This window comes from Ammospiza nelsoni, chromosome 14, assembly GCF_027579445.1.
Source record: "Ammospiza nelsoni isolate bAmmNel1 chromosome 14, bAmmNel1.pri, whole genome shotgun sequence".
NCBI classification, from domain to species: Eukaryota; Metazoa; Chordata; class Aves; order Passeriformes; family Passerellidae; genus Ammospiza; species Ammospiza nelsoni.
In genome coordinates this window covers 13,634,816-13,649,708 of record NC_080646.1, presented here as the reverse complement: position 1 = coordinate 13,649,708, position 14,893 = coordinate 13,634,816, and the positions used below count along the sequence as shown (strand labels likewise).

The 14,893-nt window shown below is 40.9% G+C and overlaps 1 protein-coding gene across 3 annotated transcripts in view; it reads right to left on the bottom strand.

Annotated features, from left to right (window-relative positions):
* The window catches only part of MYZAP (myocardial zonula adherens protein), a 53,020-nt gene extending 45,992 nt beyond the window's left edge, over positions 1 to 7,028 (bottom strand). Inside the window, exons 1-2 of one of the 3 annotated variants that reach the window (XM_059481839.1) lie at positions 6,865 to 7,028; positions 479 to 568 (exon numbers count right to left, since the gene is read on the bottom strand). In XM_059481839.1, coding sequence (XP_059337822.1) covers positions 479 to 568 — 90 coding nt within the window. In that variant the 5' untranslated portion in view covers positions 6,865 to 7,028. Of the gene's footprint in view, positions 1 to 478; positions 569 to 6,349; positions 6,491 to 6,864 lie in introns of those variants that run through there. The other 2 variants (XM_059481838.1, XM_059481840.1) reach the window with 2 other exon arrangements.
* Positions 7,029 to 14,893: the final 7,865 nt, after the last annotated feature.

Here is a 14,893-nt window from a genome sequence, read left to right as displayed (position 1 = left end):
TTTCTTATTTGTACATCACCCTTTACTGAAATTAGCTGGCACACACAAACATCAACCGTCCCCAGCACACCAACTACATTAATGCTGAAATCGTGCACATGAAATATAAAGTGCTCTTTTAGGATCAAGAGTATCCTGATCAAGATCCTGTTTAATACAGGACCATGTTCCTAGTAGCAGTTTCCTGCTCTTTGATACATAAATATGAAATAATCAAGTTTTAAAGGTATCTCAGTCACAAATCATCTACAATCTCTGTTGATCCTCTACCATTGTTCTATTTTGCACGCAGTTTTGCCATCCCTAATTCCACAGTTTAGACTCAAAGCTCACACCCAACTTGATGGCCTTCCACATGTTCTTAAATCTTCTAAGATGACCGGGCTTTGGGCTGCTAAAACAACAAATATCAACATCTATGGAGGGCAATGTTTACTTCTTATTTACAGAGAATTTAACTGTGATTTTTAAAACTTACACTTTTCTTTCTCTCGGTTTCCTTTGGTCCCTGTTCAGGCTGTGGCACTTCATCAGGTGGCACTGTTAAACGTAGCCTACACACATTCATCTGAAAGAAGAACAAGATTTAGGTGTTACAAAAATGATTTTAACAATTTGCTTTACAGAACGAACGGTACTGAGATTCAGCTTTGAACTTTCTATTTTCTGTTTTCTACCACACAGCTTATTATTATTATCATTATTATTATTATTAAACATTAAAGGGGTTTTTAGCTGGCAAAAAATAATTCAAGGGCATTCCCATAATTACATAACTGAAATAGCAAAAATCCATTTCAATCAACAAATTGTTCTTAGGTACTCATAAATTACACTGAGAGCTGAGATAACAGAACAACGAACATAATTTTCTACTTTCTGAATTTTGCTTGCTGATTTGGCATACTTTTATTCTTCAAAAGGGATTATTTAGAAACACAGAGTGTATTTTACAGTAAATGCTTCTTTTCTGCTCAGCATATAGCCATGTATTTAATTGAAGGATACCTCACTACTGCAACTGCACTAAATAGGAGCATTCTTGAAATCTGGTACATACAAATTGTTTGTAAAGCTTCAAAACACTTGAGAAAAAAAAGTTAAGAGGTGTTGTTTCCCATCTGATTTTAGAACAGCCATTCTCTTGCCAGCAGGCATGGTACTGTTCTGTACCCAGCTGCACTTTGCCTTGCTTTGGGCCGAGACCTCTTTGATTTAATGGTGTTTTCCAAGTAATATATTTCATACAAAAAACTTGGTTAAAACTTACAGTCTTAGTCCTATTCATGAGACATTTTTGTGGAAAAAGCTCTCAGTCCTAAGCAGAGCATAGCAAATGATGAAATGAGAAATTTGGCTGTCCAAATTCAAAGCCATACAATACTTTCCTGTAAAATCCCAGCTGTCTGCTGGCAACAAAGAGAGCTCTTAAAGCTCTTCCTCTAAACCTCTTAAGTATCTCTTTCATGATTACTGTGGGCCAACATCACTGTTCTACAGCCCAGCATCTCACTGATCTGGATCTCTCCAGTTTCTTCTGAAGTCATGCTGAATGTGTCTCTCTTTCACACCCACCTTCCCACTGCACTTGTCCCATCTAACAGCTCACATCTTGGTCATTACAGCACCTCCTTTTGCCTTGAAAATGGCAATAAATTCTGCTCACTGCATTCAGAGCACTGCAGCAAAGCCCTTCCCATGCACCCCAAATGTTACCATTTCACAATTCATTGCTTCCAACTACCTTTCAAAACATTTAAGCTGCCTTGACTGCATTTTCAAACCTCTTTACAATACAACTTCCTTAAAGACCACTATTCAGCATCACAACATCACATCCCTATTTTCCATTGCCAGACAAAAGACCTTTTTCAACTTTTCAAACAGGCTTTAATTTTTTCTTCTTCCCAAGCAAAAACAATTGGAAGAACTATCTGCAGCTTCACTATTTTTTTCTGGCATTCCTTTGAATCTGTTGAGAGGACAAATCAATAGCATTTAGACTACTGTATGTTCTCAACTGTATTTTAGAAATATTAGGTACTGCCTTCCATCTTCCTCTCAGTTTGGTCTTTCAGGTCTGCAAGGGCAGTAAGAAATGGTGTCCTAAGATAGATAAAGTTCTCACAAAATATGTGAGATGTGTCTGTATTATAAAGAATAAAAAGGGGGGAAAGTCTATAAGAAGATTAAGGTGAAATATAACCTTTTCTGTAGACATATCTGTAAAATCAGTATTTTGTGCAGTGGCCTCCTCCCTGTTAATTTATCATTTATCTATATGCTAGAAAATCTAGGACAAGAAGCCACAAAGTGACATAAAGCCCCCAAAACCTAAAAGCAGTTTATGCTTTCATATTTGCTAAAGAACGCTGAAACAATGAAATGCATTCTAAAATTATGAAACTTGGTACATTGGCTTTTGATACTGATTGGCTGCTAGGTTTGTTCTAAGAACACCAGACTGTCTCCATATACTACAGAAGCTGGTGGTACTTCCTACTTACAGATTAGTTATCCAGATAATAATAACAATAATAAATTCCTCATCTTTAGAACTCATTGATTCATAAGGTAATTAACTTCACCTTTCCACATCTATTCCCTCATGCCCTTTCCTCCTATTAGCTTATTAAGGCTCTTTCCTCTTAAAACATTCCTGTTTACAACAAGAAGGGAAACACAGACTGGCATTCCTCCATGTAGGCAAACAAAGGCCAGAGCCATAAGTAGGAAATAGAAGTGAATTTGTGCTGTGCAGGAGGTGATAGATGAGGCCAGTGATTACAGTGATTTTGAACAAAGGAAAACTGGACAAAATGGAATTAACATATTGCTAGGATGAAACATTAAAAATGACTGAAATAACTAGAAGTAGATAATGACTGGCAACTCAAAGTTAGGAGAATGAGGCTGTGTATGAATCTCTGAAGCAAATAACTTGCCTATTCATCAGTATGAGGCTAATTATAGCTAACAGAGATGCACACTGCAGTGATTGTAAATAAGTAATTATCTCTGTACCTGTACACCAGTGAGTGAATACGACTGCCCTTCACATCACAGGTGTCACAGGACTGCTATGAAGGAAATCACAGAAGTCCAATACAGACAATAGTCATGTCATCACAACTACACTGGAAATATAAATTAACAACAGTCATTTGTTGAGACTAAAACCATTGTACAACACAAGGTTGTCATCATTTAAGCTGTTTTTTCTTGTCCTTTTCACCTTGCCTTATCTATTACCCCCAAATGACTGACCCCACCCCAACTGGCAATCATAAGGATTCCAGCCTTGAAGTTGTGCCCAGCAAGGCTTGTGGCACAGAACCACCCAGTTCCTTGCTAGAACAAACTTACACTGGCTGTACTCTGCCATTGTTTACAACAATGGGACTTGCTCAGCATCCCTGGGGAAACAGCACAAATGTATAAAGTAGCCATGCAGTCCTACCCCTCTAGGCATCAGATGATGCATTCTACCTAAGGACAGGACTACAGATCCATCTGCTAAAATTCAGAAACACTACAGAGACTGGAAAGGAAACCCAACAGGCACTGCTTTTTCCTCCAGCCCCCAGAAGAAGTTCTGAACACTGTACATGCACTGTTCTTGCTCTGCAGGGCTTCCTGAAGGAACAACACACTGTGCCATTTGTCGGTGAGTTTCCTTACCAAATCAATGAGCAGGCTCACATGGAAATCACAGCAAGCCCTCCTCCCACAGCAAACACTGCTGTAGTGATGCCTTAAAATGGAAATGAAATCCTAACAGGAAGAGCCTCGACTCAGTGCCAAAGAGTGGTAGGATAACGTGCAACTGAGGATGAAAAAGTAATTTCCAGAAACAAACTGGGCAATGCAGAAAGAAAATGGGGAGGAGAATGAGAACTACTCCAACAGGGACAGAGCTGCAATTCAATTTCCTTCATCTGCTTATTGACAGTAAGAGCAAGTGAGAGAAAACAGGGACAGACATGACTTCCACCTTACCTTAATGTCATTAACACTGTAACTTTGTGAGCATAAATTTTACAAAGAAATACTGGGTAGAAGAAGAACAAGGTATCTTTTTAACAATCCTACAAGACTGTCTGACTTTTGTTAAATTTGCATCACCTGCAGCTTTGGCAAATCAATTAAGATTGATTATTAATAATCTTAATTGGGCCGACATTTTATGCTTCCTCCTGACTTTTTGACACCAACAACCCATGAGTGGCATTTCCAAAGCTCATCTGACATCATTTGTGAAACAAAGACACAGACAGGAAAGCAAGGACTGGAGAGGTTCACCCCAACACAACACCAGACCACAGAAACTTCCTGACTGCAATGAAAAGTGATAGGTGAAAACACGTTTTTTACCAAATTTCTAAGAGGCTGGTGGGACAGCACAGAGGAGAGCTACTGCAATATGGCAGTTAATAAAAAAACCCAATCTAGTTTAGTTTAAAATGTTGAGAATCCATGGCCCAGATCCACAATCCAAATGTATGTTTACCATCCTACTCAAATCACTAGGGTGCCACTTAAAACAAATACAGATGACAGATCCGGTTTAAGTAACGTTCTTCAGCCTCTTCTTACCCCTTTCCAAAAAACAAAGATCCAGAAAGGCATTAATCAGAATTAACTATAGGCTGAAATAATTACAGATTTTTTCATTAAAATTAATTGTTAAATTAATGAGCAATGCTGTTATAGAATAACAAAAGTTACTAGTACAGCAACAGAAAAAACCAGGCTATTCTACTAGCAACCAGTCTCTAAGCATTTTACAGGACTCCCTCAGATAAAAAAGATGTGGTTCAATATTGATCAAGCTTCAAACCAGCCCTGGAGTTCTATATCACCAGAATTTAATACTATTGATACTGACAAAAGAAATGGGGATAACATGTTTGTAGAATAACTACCTACTACCTTATCAGCTCAATGGATAAAAATCCTTCCCTTTGACTAAGTGTTGGCTTTAGACCTTTGAAGGCGAAAGCAGACAAACAGAGCTTGTTTAATTTCAGTTCTAAAAAGCAAAGAAGAAAGTACTTTCTTTGGTCATTTATCTGTTGATTACCCTGCTCCATTTATGAAATCTCTACCATGAGATTCCACACACAATTAAAGGGCACTTTCCTCCGACCACAGGCACACAGGGATGTGACACACATCTTTCTTTTATTCAGCAGTTATTCTAATTGTCTCTCTCCCCTCTTCTGACAACTCATGATAAGGGAGCCATACTTCACTAAAAAAAGCAGCTTCCCAGTGGGTTGTAGTCACAAATTAAATTCTTACCAGTTTTCTTAAAAGAATGTATCAAATGCAGTTCATCACTCCCAAGAAATCTATCAACGGTGTTAAAATAAGAAGCTTATCATCTGAACAGAAGTTCCCTTACTGTAAATTCTTTAAGAAATACTAGAACAGGGAAACTCAATTGGAACACAGAAGACATATAGGGAACATACCTATGATTTTCAAGTCACTGTAATTTTTCTTCTGTATGAGTAATTTCATTTTTTATGAAGACCAGGGATCTTTTTGTCAGGAAGACCACTCTGACTTTCTTGCTATCATGTAAAACCATTCTTCATTTTTTATGAACTCATATTTTTGAAGCATCAAAACAATAACTGCATAATTCAAGAAACATCATGGCCACATAGATGTATTTTTTTGTGACGATAAGAATATCACTTTTTTTGATTTCTTTCTTCTCATTCACAATGATAGCAGTGTAGTTACAGAAGCAAGAAAAGGGCTATTTAAAGCTGAGTGGCTGTAGAGACATTCCTATCATATCTGCCTTAGTTTTAACAACTTTTTAGAAGCCCAACAGATTAAGAGATGATTGTTATTTAGTGCATTTATGAAAAATTTTTTTGAATCAGCAAATTACATATCTGCATTTGAGGAATTGATTAAACAGTTAAATTACTATTGCCATCTAAATCATTGCAGTGAGCTTTCTCAGGATAGGATAGGCGAGTTCGCATTGTAAATATCCAGGCACATTGCTATGATGCGGGGAAAGTCTTCAACACAAGTACACCTTCCTCGCAGATTTACAGAACACGCCAGGATCTAGAACTGCAAAAGCCTTGCAGGACTCCCCAAAAACTCTTCCTTTCCCACACCTAAAACAACGCACAAAAAGATGCTCTCGCACACCCCAAGCTTCACCCGAAAGTACTGAAAATAAGGAAAAGGGGGATGGGGGTGTTAAAAAGAGAAAGGCGCTCCCCAGGTAACTCCACGAAGGGGGATGTCGAACCTCCGCTTCGCCCCGCGACCCCGCCCGCGGGACCTCCCCGCCGCCCCCCCGCGCTGCCCCGCGCACCTTCCGCCGGGAGCGGCCGCCGTCGCCGGGCGGCCTCCGGGGGGTGGTGGCGGTCACCGTGAGTCCCGAGCTGTAGCGCAGCATCCCCGCGGGCCGCCGGGCCAGCGCTCTCTGCGGCTCCTCGGGCCGGCGCCGCCGCTCCGCCCCCGCGCACTTGACCGCGGGCGGCCGCAGGGGCCGGGCGGGGGCGGGCCGGGGCTGCGCGGGCTCCGCTTCCCCCTCCGCCCCGCGGAACTCGCGGCCCCGCGCCGGCTCTCGGGCCGCCCAAGTGCCCGATTTCCCCCCGTGCCGTGACACTGGGCAAAGTCGCTGTGGGACGCTGAGGTGCCAGGGCAGGGTGGCGTTCCCTCTGCTCACGGGAATATTGGGTGTCGGGGTGCAGCCTAGGGAGAGGAGCTTCGAGGGCAGACCCAGAAAGGTCCATCTGTCACACAGCCACCCCTGGCACCGCAAAACAGGGGTTAGGGCTCGCAGGAGCCATTGGCGGCCACTCAGTCCCGATCTCCGGCACCCACCTCTGAGCACTGTAAGAGTGTTATGTGGAAGCTGAACACTGTCCTCCTCTTCTTCCCACGGCAATTCGTGAGCCACCCAGGCTGTCAGGTGTTGTCCGTGCTCCAGGAATGGGTACCAGGCTCATCAGAAAGCACGCAGATCCCAGCCAGCCTCGGGGTTGACAGGCACCAAGCCGGTGCAGCTCAGTGCGTGGATGGCAGCATCCACCTCAGTGCCAAAGGTCCAACGAGGTGAGCGTGGTCTGCCCGAGCCGGCTGGCCCCGAGCCAGAGTGCAGGTGTGGACTTCAGCATTTCAGATGCTCAGTTCTTCCGCATCTGGGCTGAGGGAACGCCATAACCTATACTGCCCTACACGGCCTAGACACACAGTCTTCAGCAGCAGCCCTGGGGCATCTGTCAGGAGCACTACATTCCTCAGTAATCAAGGGAGTTATAAGCAAAGAAGATGCTTTTGTTTGAAAGAAATGACAGAACAAATAACTTAAACAATATTTTAAAAATAATTTATCTCCTGTCTTCATGTAATTAAATTAAGACCACCTGAAAACAGAGTTATGGCTACGCAATGTCCTTACCTGTTAAGATGGTAATGACCAGAGAGCTGAAGAGAGGAAATCTGCATTGGAAAAATAGAAACTGCACTGAACTATGGGTTCCTCACCCTCTCTGTGTACAATGCCTCTGCTCTCTTCCTCCTCTCAGCTCTCTGTCCCCAGGGCAGGATATTGAGCTATCAACATGACAAGGATCTGAGCAAGAGAGGAAGAAATCATTGCCCAGCACAGAGGAATGAATGAAGGGCCTGCATTTAGTACTCAGCATCTTTTTTGCTGTTTTCCCAATTACTATTCTCTTCTCCTCCTGGGGAAGGTAATATAGCCCAAGGCAGATGAATTAGAACATCCACTTGTATTTGGATTTCTCTCAAGGCAAGATTGAGTGTTACACATTTCTTTTTGTGGCAAAGTGTCTTGTTCCTACAAACAATTGCATTTCCCTATGAATCAACCCCTGTCTTAAGTCCTGATTGTAATGCTGCTTTTGTGGGTTTGCAGGTGGATAACAGGTGTGTCATCATCAACAGGAACATGTTCCTTCACAAGTATGTTGTCTACCCGTGGGGTTATCCCTTAGCACGTGTTCCTGGTCATTCTGGTGAGTCTATTTAAATTCTGGTATGCAGACACCTGGTGACCTCTGTGGTTGCAGCTGAGAAGGATTTCACAGACCTGTGAGATTGCTCTGGTTAGTTACAAGTTGTATCTTCTGGACTGTATTTCCCTCTGGAACAAGGCGTGTATGTGGGGCTGCCCAGTCGCTGCAAGGCACAAACACAACTGCTTTTCTAAGAACAGTCAGAGACTAAACTTGCAGTACACGAGGGAAAAGGACCTCCCTTCCTATATGATAAAAGTATGGCACAATAATCACTGACATAAGAGAGTAAGGCACAATAATCAGATCTCTGGGAAAATTTTCAAGGTCTGCATCAACTTTGAGAATATTGATAATTTTGATGGAAATCTTATAAGTGCAGATGAGGAAAAGAGTTGTCCATGAATAATAGACAATAAAAATATTATTTTCTCAGTTGCATCTATTTTAGTTCAGCTCTCTCCATTTCTTGGAAAATAGCAGAATTGCATGTTTATTTGATTTACCAATATTAGTTTGAAAAGGAGCATCTTTATTTTAATCCTCAAATTAGTATCCTCCAAGAAAAAATAACCTACATGCATGGTGAGTAGTCTCTCTATTTTGGACACTCTCAGAAACACCTTCCCTTCCCCTGCCAACAAGATGCACAAGTGTAGTAATGAGAGTAATTTGTTTGCTGCCTTGCTACTTGACCATGCAACCATTTGCAGCCTTGTGTAGCCTGTGTGACCCTTCTGCATGAAAGCAACATTTGGAACAACTTTTTCTTCATCCCTAAAGCTCTGCCTACACTAAAGGAATTGTGTAGCCAACCACTGGTATGGAGTGAACATCTAGGACTCCCCAGGTGGCAAAAAGAAAGTTTAAGAGAAGCTGTTGAAGCAATATGTGACATACACATCAGAGCTGAAAAAAAGAACTCTAGAATTATTTTTGGATTAAGAAAGGAGAAGCGAATTTGTGATCTTCGGCTTGGACAAAAGACAGTGGCAGGGAATGGGTGACAGAGGCAAAGAAGATCATGACTGGTAGGCAGAAGTTAACAGGGAATAGCTACTCATTATTTCTTACCTTTGAGAACAGTGGATTTGAAGAAAACAGGGCACCACATTTCTGTGTGAAAATTATGTCAGAAGAATCACTGATCATGAAGAGTTTAAATGCTCCCAAAAAGTAGCTGGGTAAGCTCATGGAAAACAAGCTATTAGGGCTATGAAACATGAAGACAGGCTTACAACTCAGAAGGTCCCCAGAATGTGGGTTTGCATTGTTGATAGCTCCCCAGTCAAAGGACCTCTGACACTCCCTTGTCCTCCTGGGCAGGATTGACTCCCCACCAACAGTACTAGAGGTGACAGCTTCTAGCAAGCAACAGGTCTCCTCTGCTCTGCAAAGGTGCTCCCATGCCCAGCTTTGCTTGCCTTGGGCACACTCTGCACATATTCATGGCTGCAGCTCATTACTCCATGTTTTCCAGTCTCTCTCACCCCCTTTGGAAGTTTAACATAGTCACTCCCTCTTTCTCCACAGTCTCCCTCTTTCGCTCCCTGACACCTCAGGGAGAAGTCTCTGCTTGGTTTCAGCTTGTCCCATGACCTTACCTCCTTGGTTCTGATAATCTGAAGTAGATTTGCCACAGTTTACCGCTCTTTTTTCCTGCAAGAGTCATTGTACACTGCTGGGAGCCCTTCATACTCTGCTTGGGAGATGGCAGTAGTTTACAGAAACAAGATGGAGGAATAAAAAGTAAATCACTCCTTGGGAATTAGTTTCACTGAAATAATTCCATTCTGCTGATTTTTACAGCTGGACAGACTGCCCAAAACATATACATTATCATCCAGACTGCTCATAGACAATATACAATATGGTGGCAGAACATAATCCAACCAGGATGCTGAGCTTTCAGTTCGAAACCTGCTGGTGCTTTCTGACTACAATTGTCCAAAGGCACAGTAGGTTAATTACACAATTACACTACAGTATGAATATCTGAAGCAATAGTTATTGTGAAAAAGCTAATATGATTACATGGAAACAGCAAGAAATTTAAAGTCTAGACACCTTTGGTTTTTTGTAACTACCCTGTTTCCTATCACCAGCATTACTGAAATATTTTTTTCCCAGGAGGCCCAAAGACCATTATGCTATAGGAAAAATGAAGTGGGATGGCACAGGATCAACAGGCTTTTCTATGCAAAGCCCTTGATCACAAGATGGACGTAGAGCATGCAGTACATGGAGGAGAAGGTCTGCCCTCCTAGAACAGCAGGAGTGGGTAACCTGGTCTTACTAAAACAAATTGCCTAAATGTAGACATGCTAAAAGGCTGATTTGTTTTTAAATCAAAATCTCCTGTCCATCTTCAGGCTAACTGCTGACATAGTCCAGAGGAAAAAGAAAAGTTCCTGTAACACATTATCAAGTGGAATATTAATCCTATGAGATTTGGGAATAATTGCAGTCACAAATTGTACAAGAACTCACACCTGTGGTCATTAAGGTTATAAAGTCCCGTTGGCATTGCTACAAAAATGAGGTTATAATTAACTTCTAATAGCCTTCACTTTCCAGGGGGATTAAGATCTATTCTGCCTTCATCATCCCTAAGGCATGAAACCCGTTATAGCAGAGATTATCAAATGGACAGATGCATGTAAAACATTTCAGAACCAGACTTGATCTGGAGGCTTGATCAATGATGTTTCCTGAAAGCGATTTCTTTTTTTCTGCCAGCTCTCACTACTGTATTCTCAAACACATATTTAGCTCAGCCCCATGTAATTATCAGGCTCTCTTTTTTGGATATTACAGTTCATGTGAAAATTTTAGCCTGCTAAAACAGCCTGACACATATCAGAAACTGAGCCCCCAAAGTCAGTTGCCATAGGTGCTCTTATATGCAATATACAAACCGATATATAATACTGTGCAGTTTTTCTCGAGTAGTATTTTGTCTTTCACTGGCAAATACATCTTTGCTGCATTTGCAGCTACTGTTACCCTTTTGATTTGATGTAACACATACAGCTACCTAAATGTTCAGCTTGGTTTAGCTACAAGCATCAAATAATTTCTCAGACCTATTGATATAACTGTTTGCTCTCATGCTTGGTACATGGCTAATATAAGATTAGCCATGTAAGACTATAATATAAAAACTCAGAGAGTTCCTGCTGATCTCACACACATAAATCTATAATTAGGAATTCCCTTATAAGGAGTTTCAAATGCAGAATATACATTTTATTTGTGCAAAGCCCTCAGTATATATTTTATGTAATAATTTCAGTTATGGTTGAATTGAGTAAAAATTAAATTCCTAGACTTACCTGCAATAATACCTTGCTTCCATCTTTACTGATAATTACTGTTACTCTACTCTGTAGAGTAACAGACTGCAATTGTAGAAAATGTTTCTTTTAATGTCTTCTACTTTTAATTGTCCTACTTTCTACTCAAAGTCCATCTTCCTGTTGAGTTCTCAAAATACTTTTAAACTATGTACCAACAAAGCAAAAAAATGCTAGATAGGTCAATAAGTAATACAATGCCATATGGACAGTAATTTCTGCTGGAACAGACAGAAGGGACAAAAGGGAATGGGTTAATCAGAAAAGGTGTGTCTGGGCATGACCACAGAGCAAGTCCACTGAAGCCAATCAGGTAATGACAACAGTACCAGGATTCTGCTGTGTACCTTTATGCATCCATGTCAGTGCATTTCACACAGTTTGTACCCTGAGCAGTGGGGAAAATGAAAATTACACCTGGTTGATGTGATTTGTAGAGCCAGACTGTTAAAAGCAGTTTTTTATAGAGAAACCAAAAATACCACTACTAAGATTTTAAAGAAGGCTGAAAAGCCCTAGAAGGGCAGGTTTTTCAATAAAAAGGTATTTTTTACCTTTATTTGGGAGGGCTTTTCATTAAGCTTGTGTATAAATCATAGTTGCATAATTGTACACTTCCATAGTCATGACTTTTGATTTATTAAATTTAAAAAAGACTGGAATTTAAAATCAACTTAGAAATATGAAATGTATTGAGAAAAATATAGGACAGTTTAATTTATCATGTGTGTCAATATCTGAATGAAAAGATAGCACTCTAATTTTTCAGTCACAAATTCTAAGGGATCTAGATAGCATCACTTCAGATGTTGCTGAAGTGTATAGGGCATCAATGCAGTTCTGATTCAGCAGAAAAAGTACCACCCCCTGATTCATCTTCACCATTTCCATGTAGGTCTCCCATTCAGTTCACAAGTGGGTCACAACCCACGGCAATGTGGCTCGAGATGCACATGAAATGCTGGAAGCCTGTCACTCATTCTCCAGCAGCAGGTTTGGTTTAGTCAGTCATGCAAGCAGGACAGTTCAGCAGAGATGTCATATAAAAATAATGCAGCACAGGAGTAGCAGCATTGTTCACACAGGGGTGTGGCTTGGCCAGGTCATGCAATGGAACCTGTTAAAGTAGGTAGGAGAGTAGAAAACAGGCACACCCACTGTTAAATTGCCAGGCAGCTGCATTTAAAATCATGTTCCACTCCCTAGAGATAATAGTAAATGATGGATCTCTTCTGATTCCAGCACTGTCATTGTGGCAGGAAATAAGGAAATTTTAGAGGCAGAAATAAATTGTGGAGTGCAAGTTCTTCCACAGGTGTGAGGATGGACATATTTCAGGGAGTGGGAGCATTAAGACAGGAAATCACTATATGCGTAAAAGAAGTCACAACTGACTTCTTTTAGTTTAAAAGGGGAAGATGAAATATTTCATTTTGTTTCTCCACAGGAAAGGGAACACAGAAGAGTAAGAGGGCAAAACATATATTCTTCTTCAGCTCTATCTTATGATACAAGACCAGAATAGCAAGTGGTTGACTTCAGCCCTGCTTCAGGGCAGAGGATGATGGAAACCAGGCATTTGTCTAGAACATCTGTACAGATGCTACAGAAGTTCTCAGCTGTTTGGCTTCTCCCTTGTTTCAGATCTGGTTTAAGACCTCCATGTTCTCTCATATCAGAATGATGTACACGGGAATTTAGCAGTCCTTAATGGACTCTCACAGCCCATTGCCTGTTCACACACACAGCTGGGACAGGAAGCTGTCCATAAAAGTTGTTTAGTGTAAGTGAAAGATCTTCTGTTTGCTCTATTATTTATTTCCTTTCTACATACTAAAAATAAGTTTATTAGAAGTCATATAAAAAGAGGAGGAAGGGGAGGTATTAAACCATAAAATAGCAGGTCATGTGACTCATGAAATCAGGGGACCTTCAAGAGGAAACTTGGGTCCCTCCAGCTCAAAAAGTATTCTAGCAGACATCTCTGTATCTACAGTATGATGAAATTTTCTAATCCTCTCACCAAGAACTGTCTCATTTCCTCTGTGCATAAGTCATAATAATAGAAAAAAGTAAAGTCATAATCAATACAGAAGATAATGTTGGGTCTAACTGGACTAAAGTTATTAGGAGGGAATGTAGGAAGGACTAAATAGTTAAGGTACTTAATAATAGCTGAGCCAGCATGACTAAATATTACCTAGGGGACTTCCCTCTAAATTGGTCCTAGAAAGGAAATGGATTTACACACCTCACCACTTACATATTTGGTCACACACTGTATCTGTGAATCTGGATGGCCACTCCCCAGATTTCCCACGTGTCATCCGTCAGGATGCTGCAGCCCAGAAAGAGATAAAAATGCTAAATGTCATTAGCATTAACTTGAAATTTGCATTTCACTGAACAATCAGCTGCTGTTCTTTTTCTCATAACCTCACTTTGCTTAGGCATTTTGCTGCAGTTCTGGCCTAACCAGGTTACTTCTTTGAGGAGTTTATTACAGGATAAAGAGCACCATTCCCACCTCAGGAAATCTTTGAGAGGAGTTACTGAAAGACTAAAAATCTACCTGAGTGGCTGGACTGACTAACTAATGGAATTCTATTAAGCCTCCTTGAGTTGGCCTAATAGGGCACATTTTCCTATATTTCTTGCTGGGGCAGAATTGTATCACCTTGCAGGAGTAAACAGAAATGGCATATCAAGAGGTGTGCTTAAATTCTCTGTTGCAGCTTTGCATGGAAAGCAACTATCATAGGGCTGCTGTATTTATTTCAAAATGCAGCTTCTGCAAGGGGTATTCTTTCCAATTAGCTTTCTCTAAAAAGAACTCACAAAGCTTTTTAAAATTCACACATACACAGTCACAAGCGTGACAGTTTGGATGTAAGCAGAGAAAACAGATACAAGAGGGGTATGGAGAGCAATGAGTGTTTAGAACAGACCTGTCTGAAACACCAATTCTCCCTGGTACAGAACAAGAACAGAAAGACACCAAAAATCATGACAAGAAAATTGCCCTACTTGTGCTCTTATTTTTTACTAGCATCTACCTGATAATAACTGAAAAGTAAAAGGAGATGCTCTGGATATTAATGTGGGTTAATAGAATTAAAGTAGTACAAAGGAAATATCTTATTGCCTGTTATAATTAACCTGGAGATCCAATGCTGCCACAGGTCACAGAGTAAAGAAGCCCTGAAGGAAGAGGTTGATACACACATGGTTGTGGGTGGGTTTACAGGCTCAGCTTTAGGTCAGGCAGAATGGTGAGCTGGTTGCCATGAAATCAGCCTGAGTTATCAGCCAGATTTACCTGAGAGAGACTGACAGCAGTCTCTGACACAGCTGACATGGGGGGAAGGAAAGGAGGGGATCTGCCTTCCTATGGGGCCCTGGGAATTAGAGCTGTTGAAAACAGGATGTTAGACCATCAGTCTGCCTCTGGAAATTTCTATAATCCTACCTTTTAGAGAAACATTTACCCAATGATTAATATAGTAACACAAGATC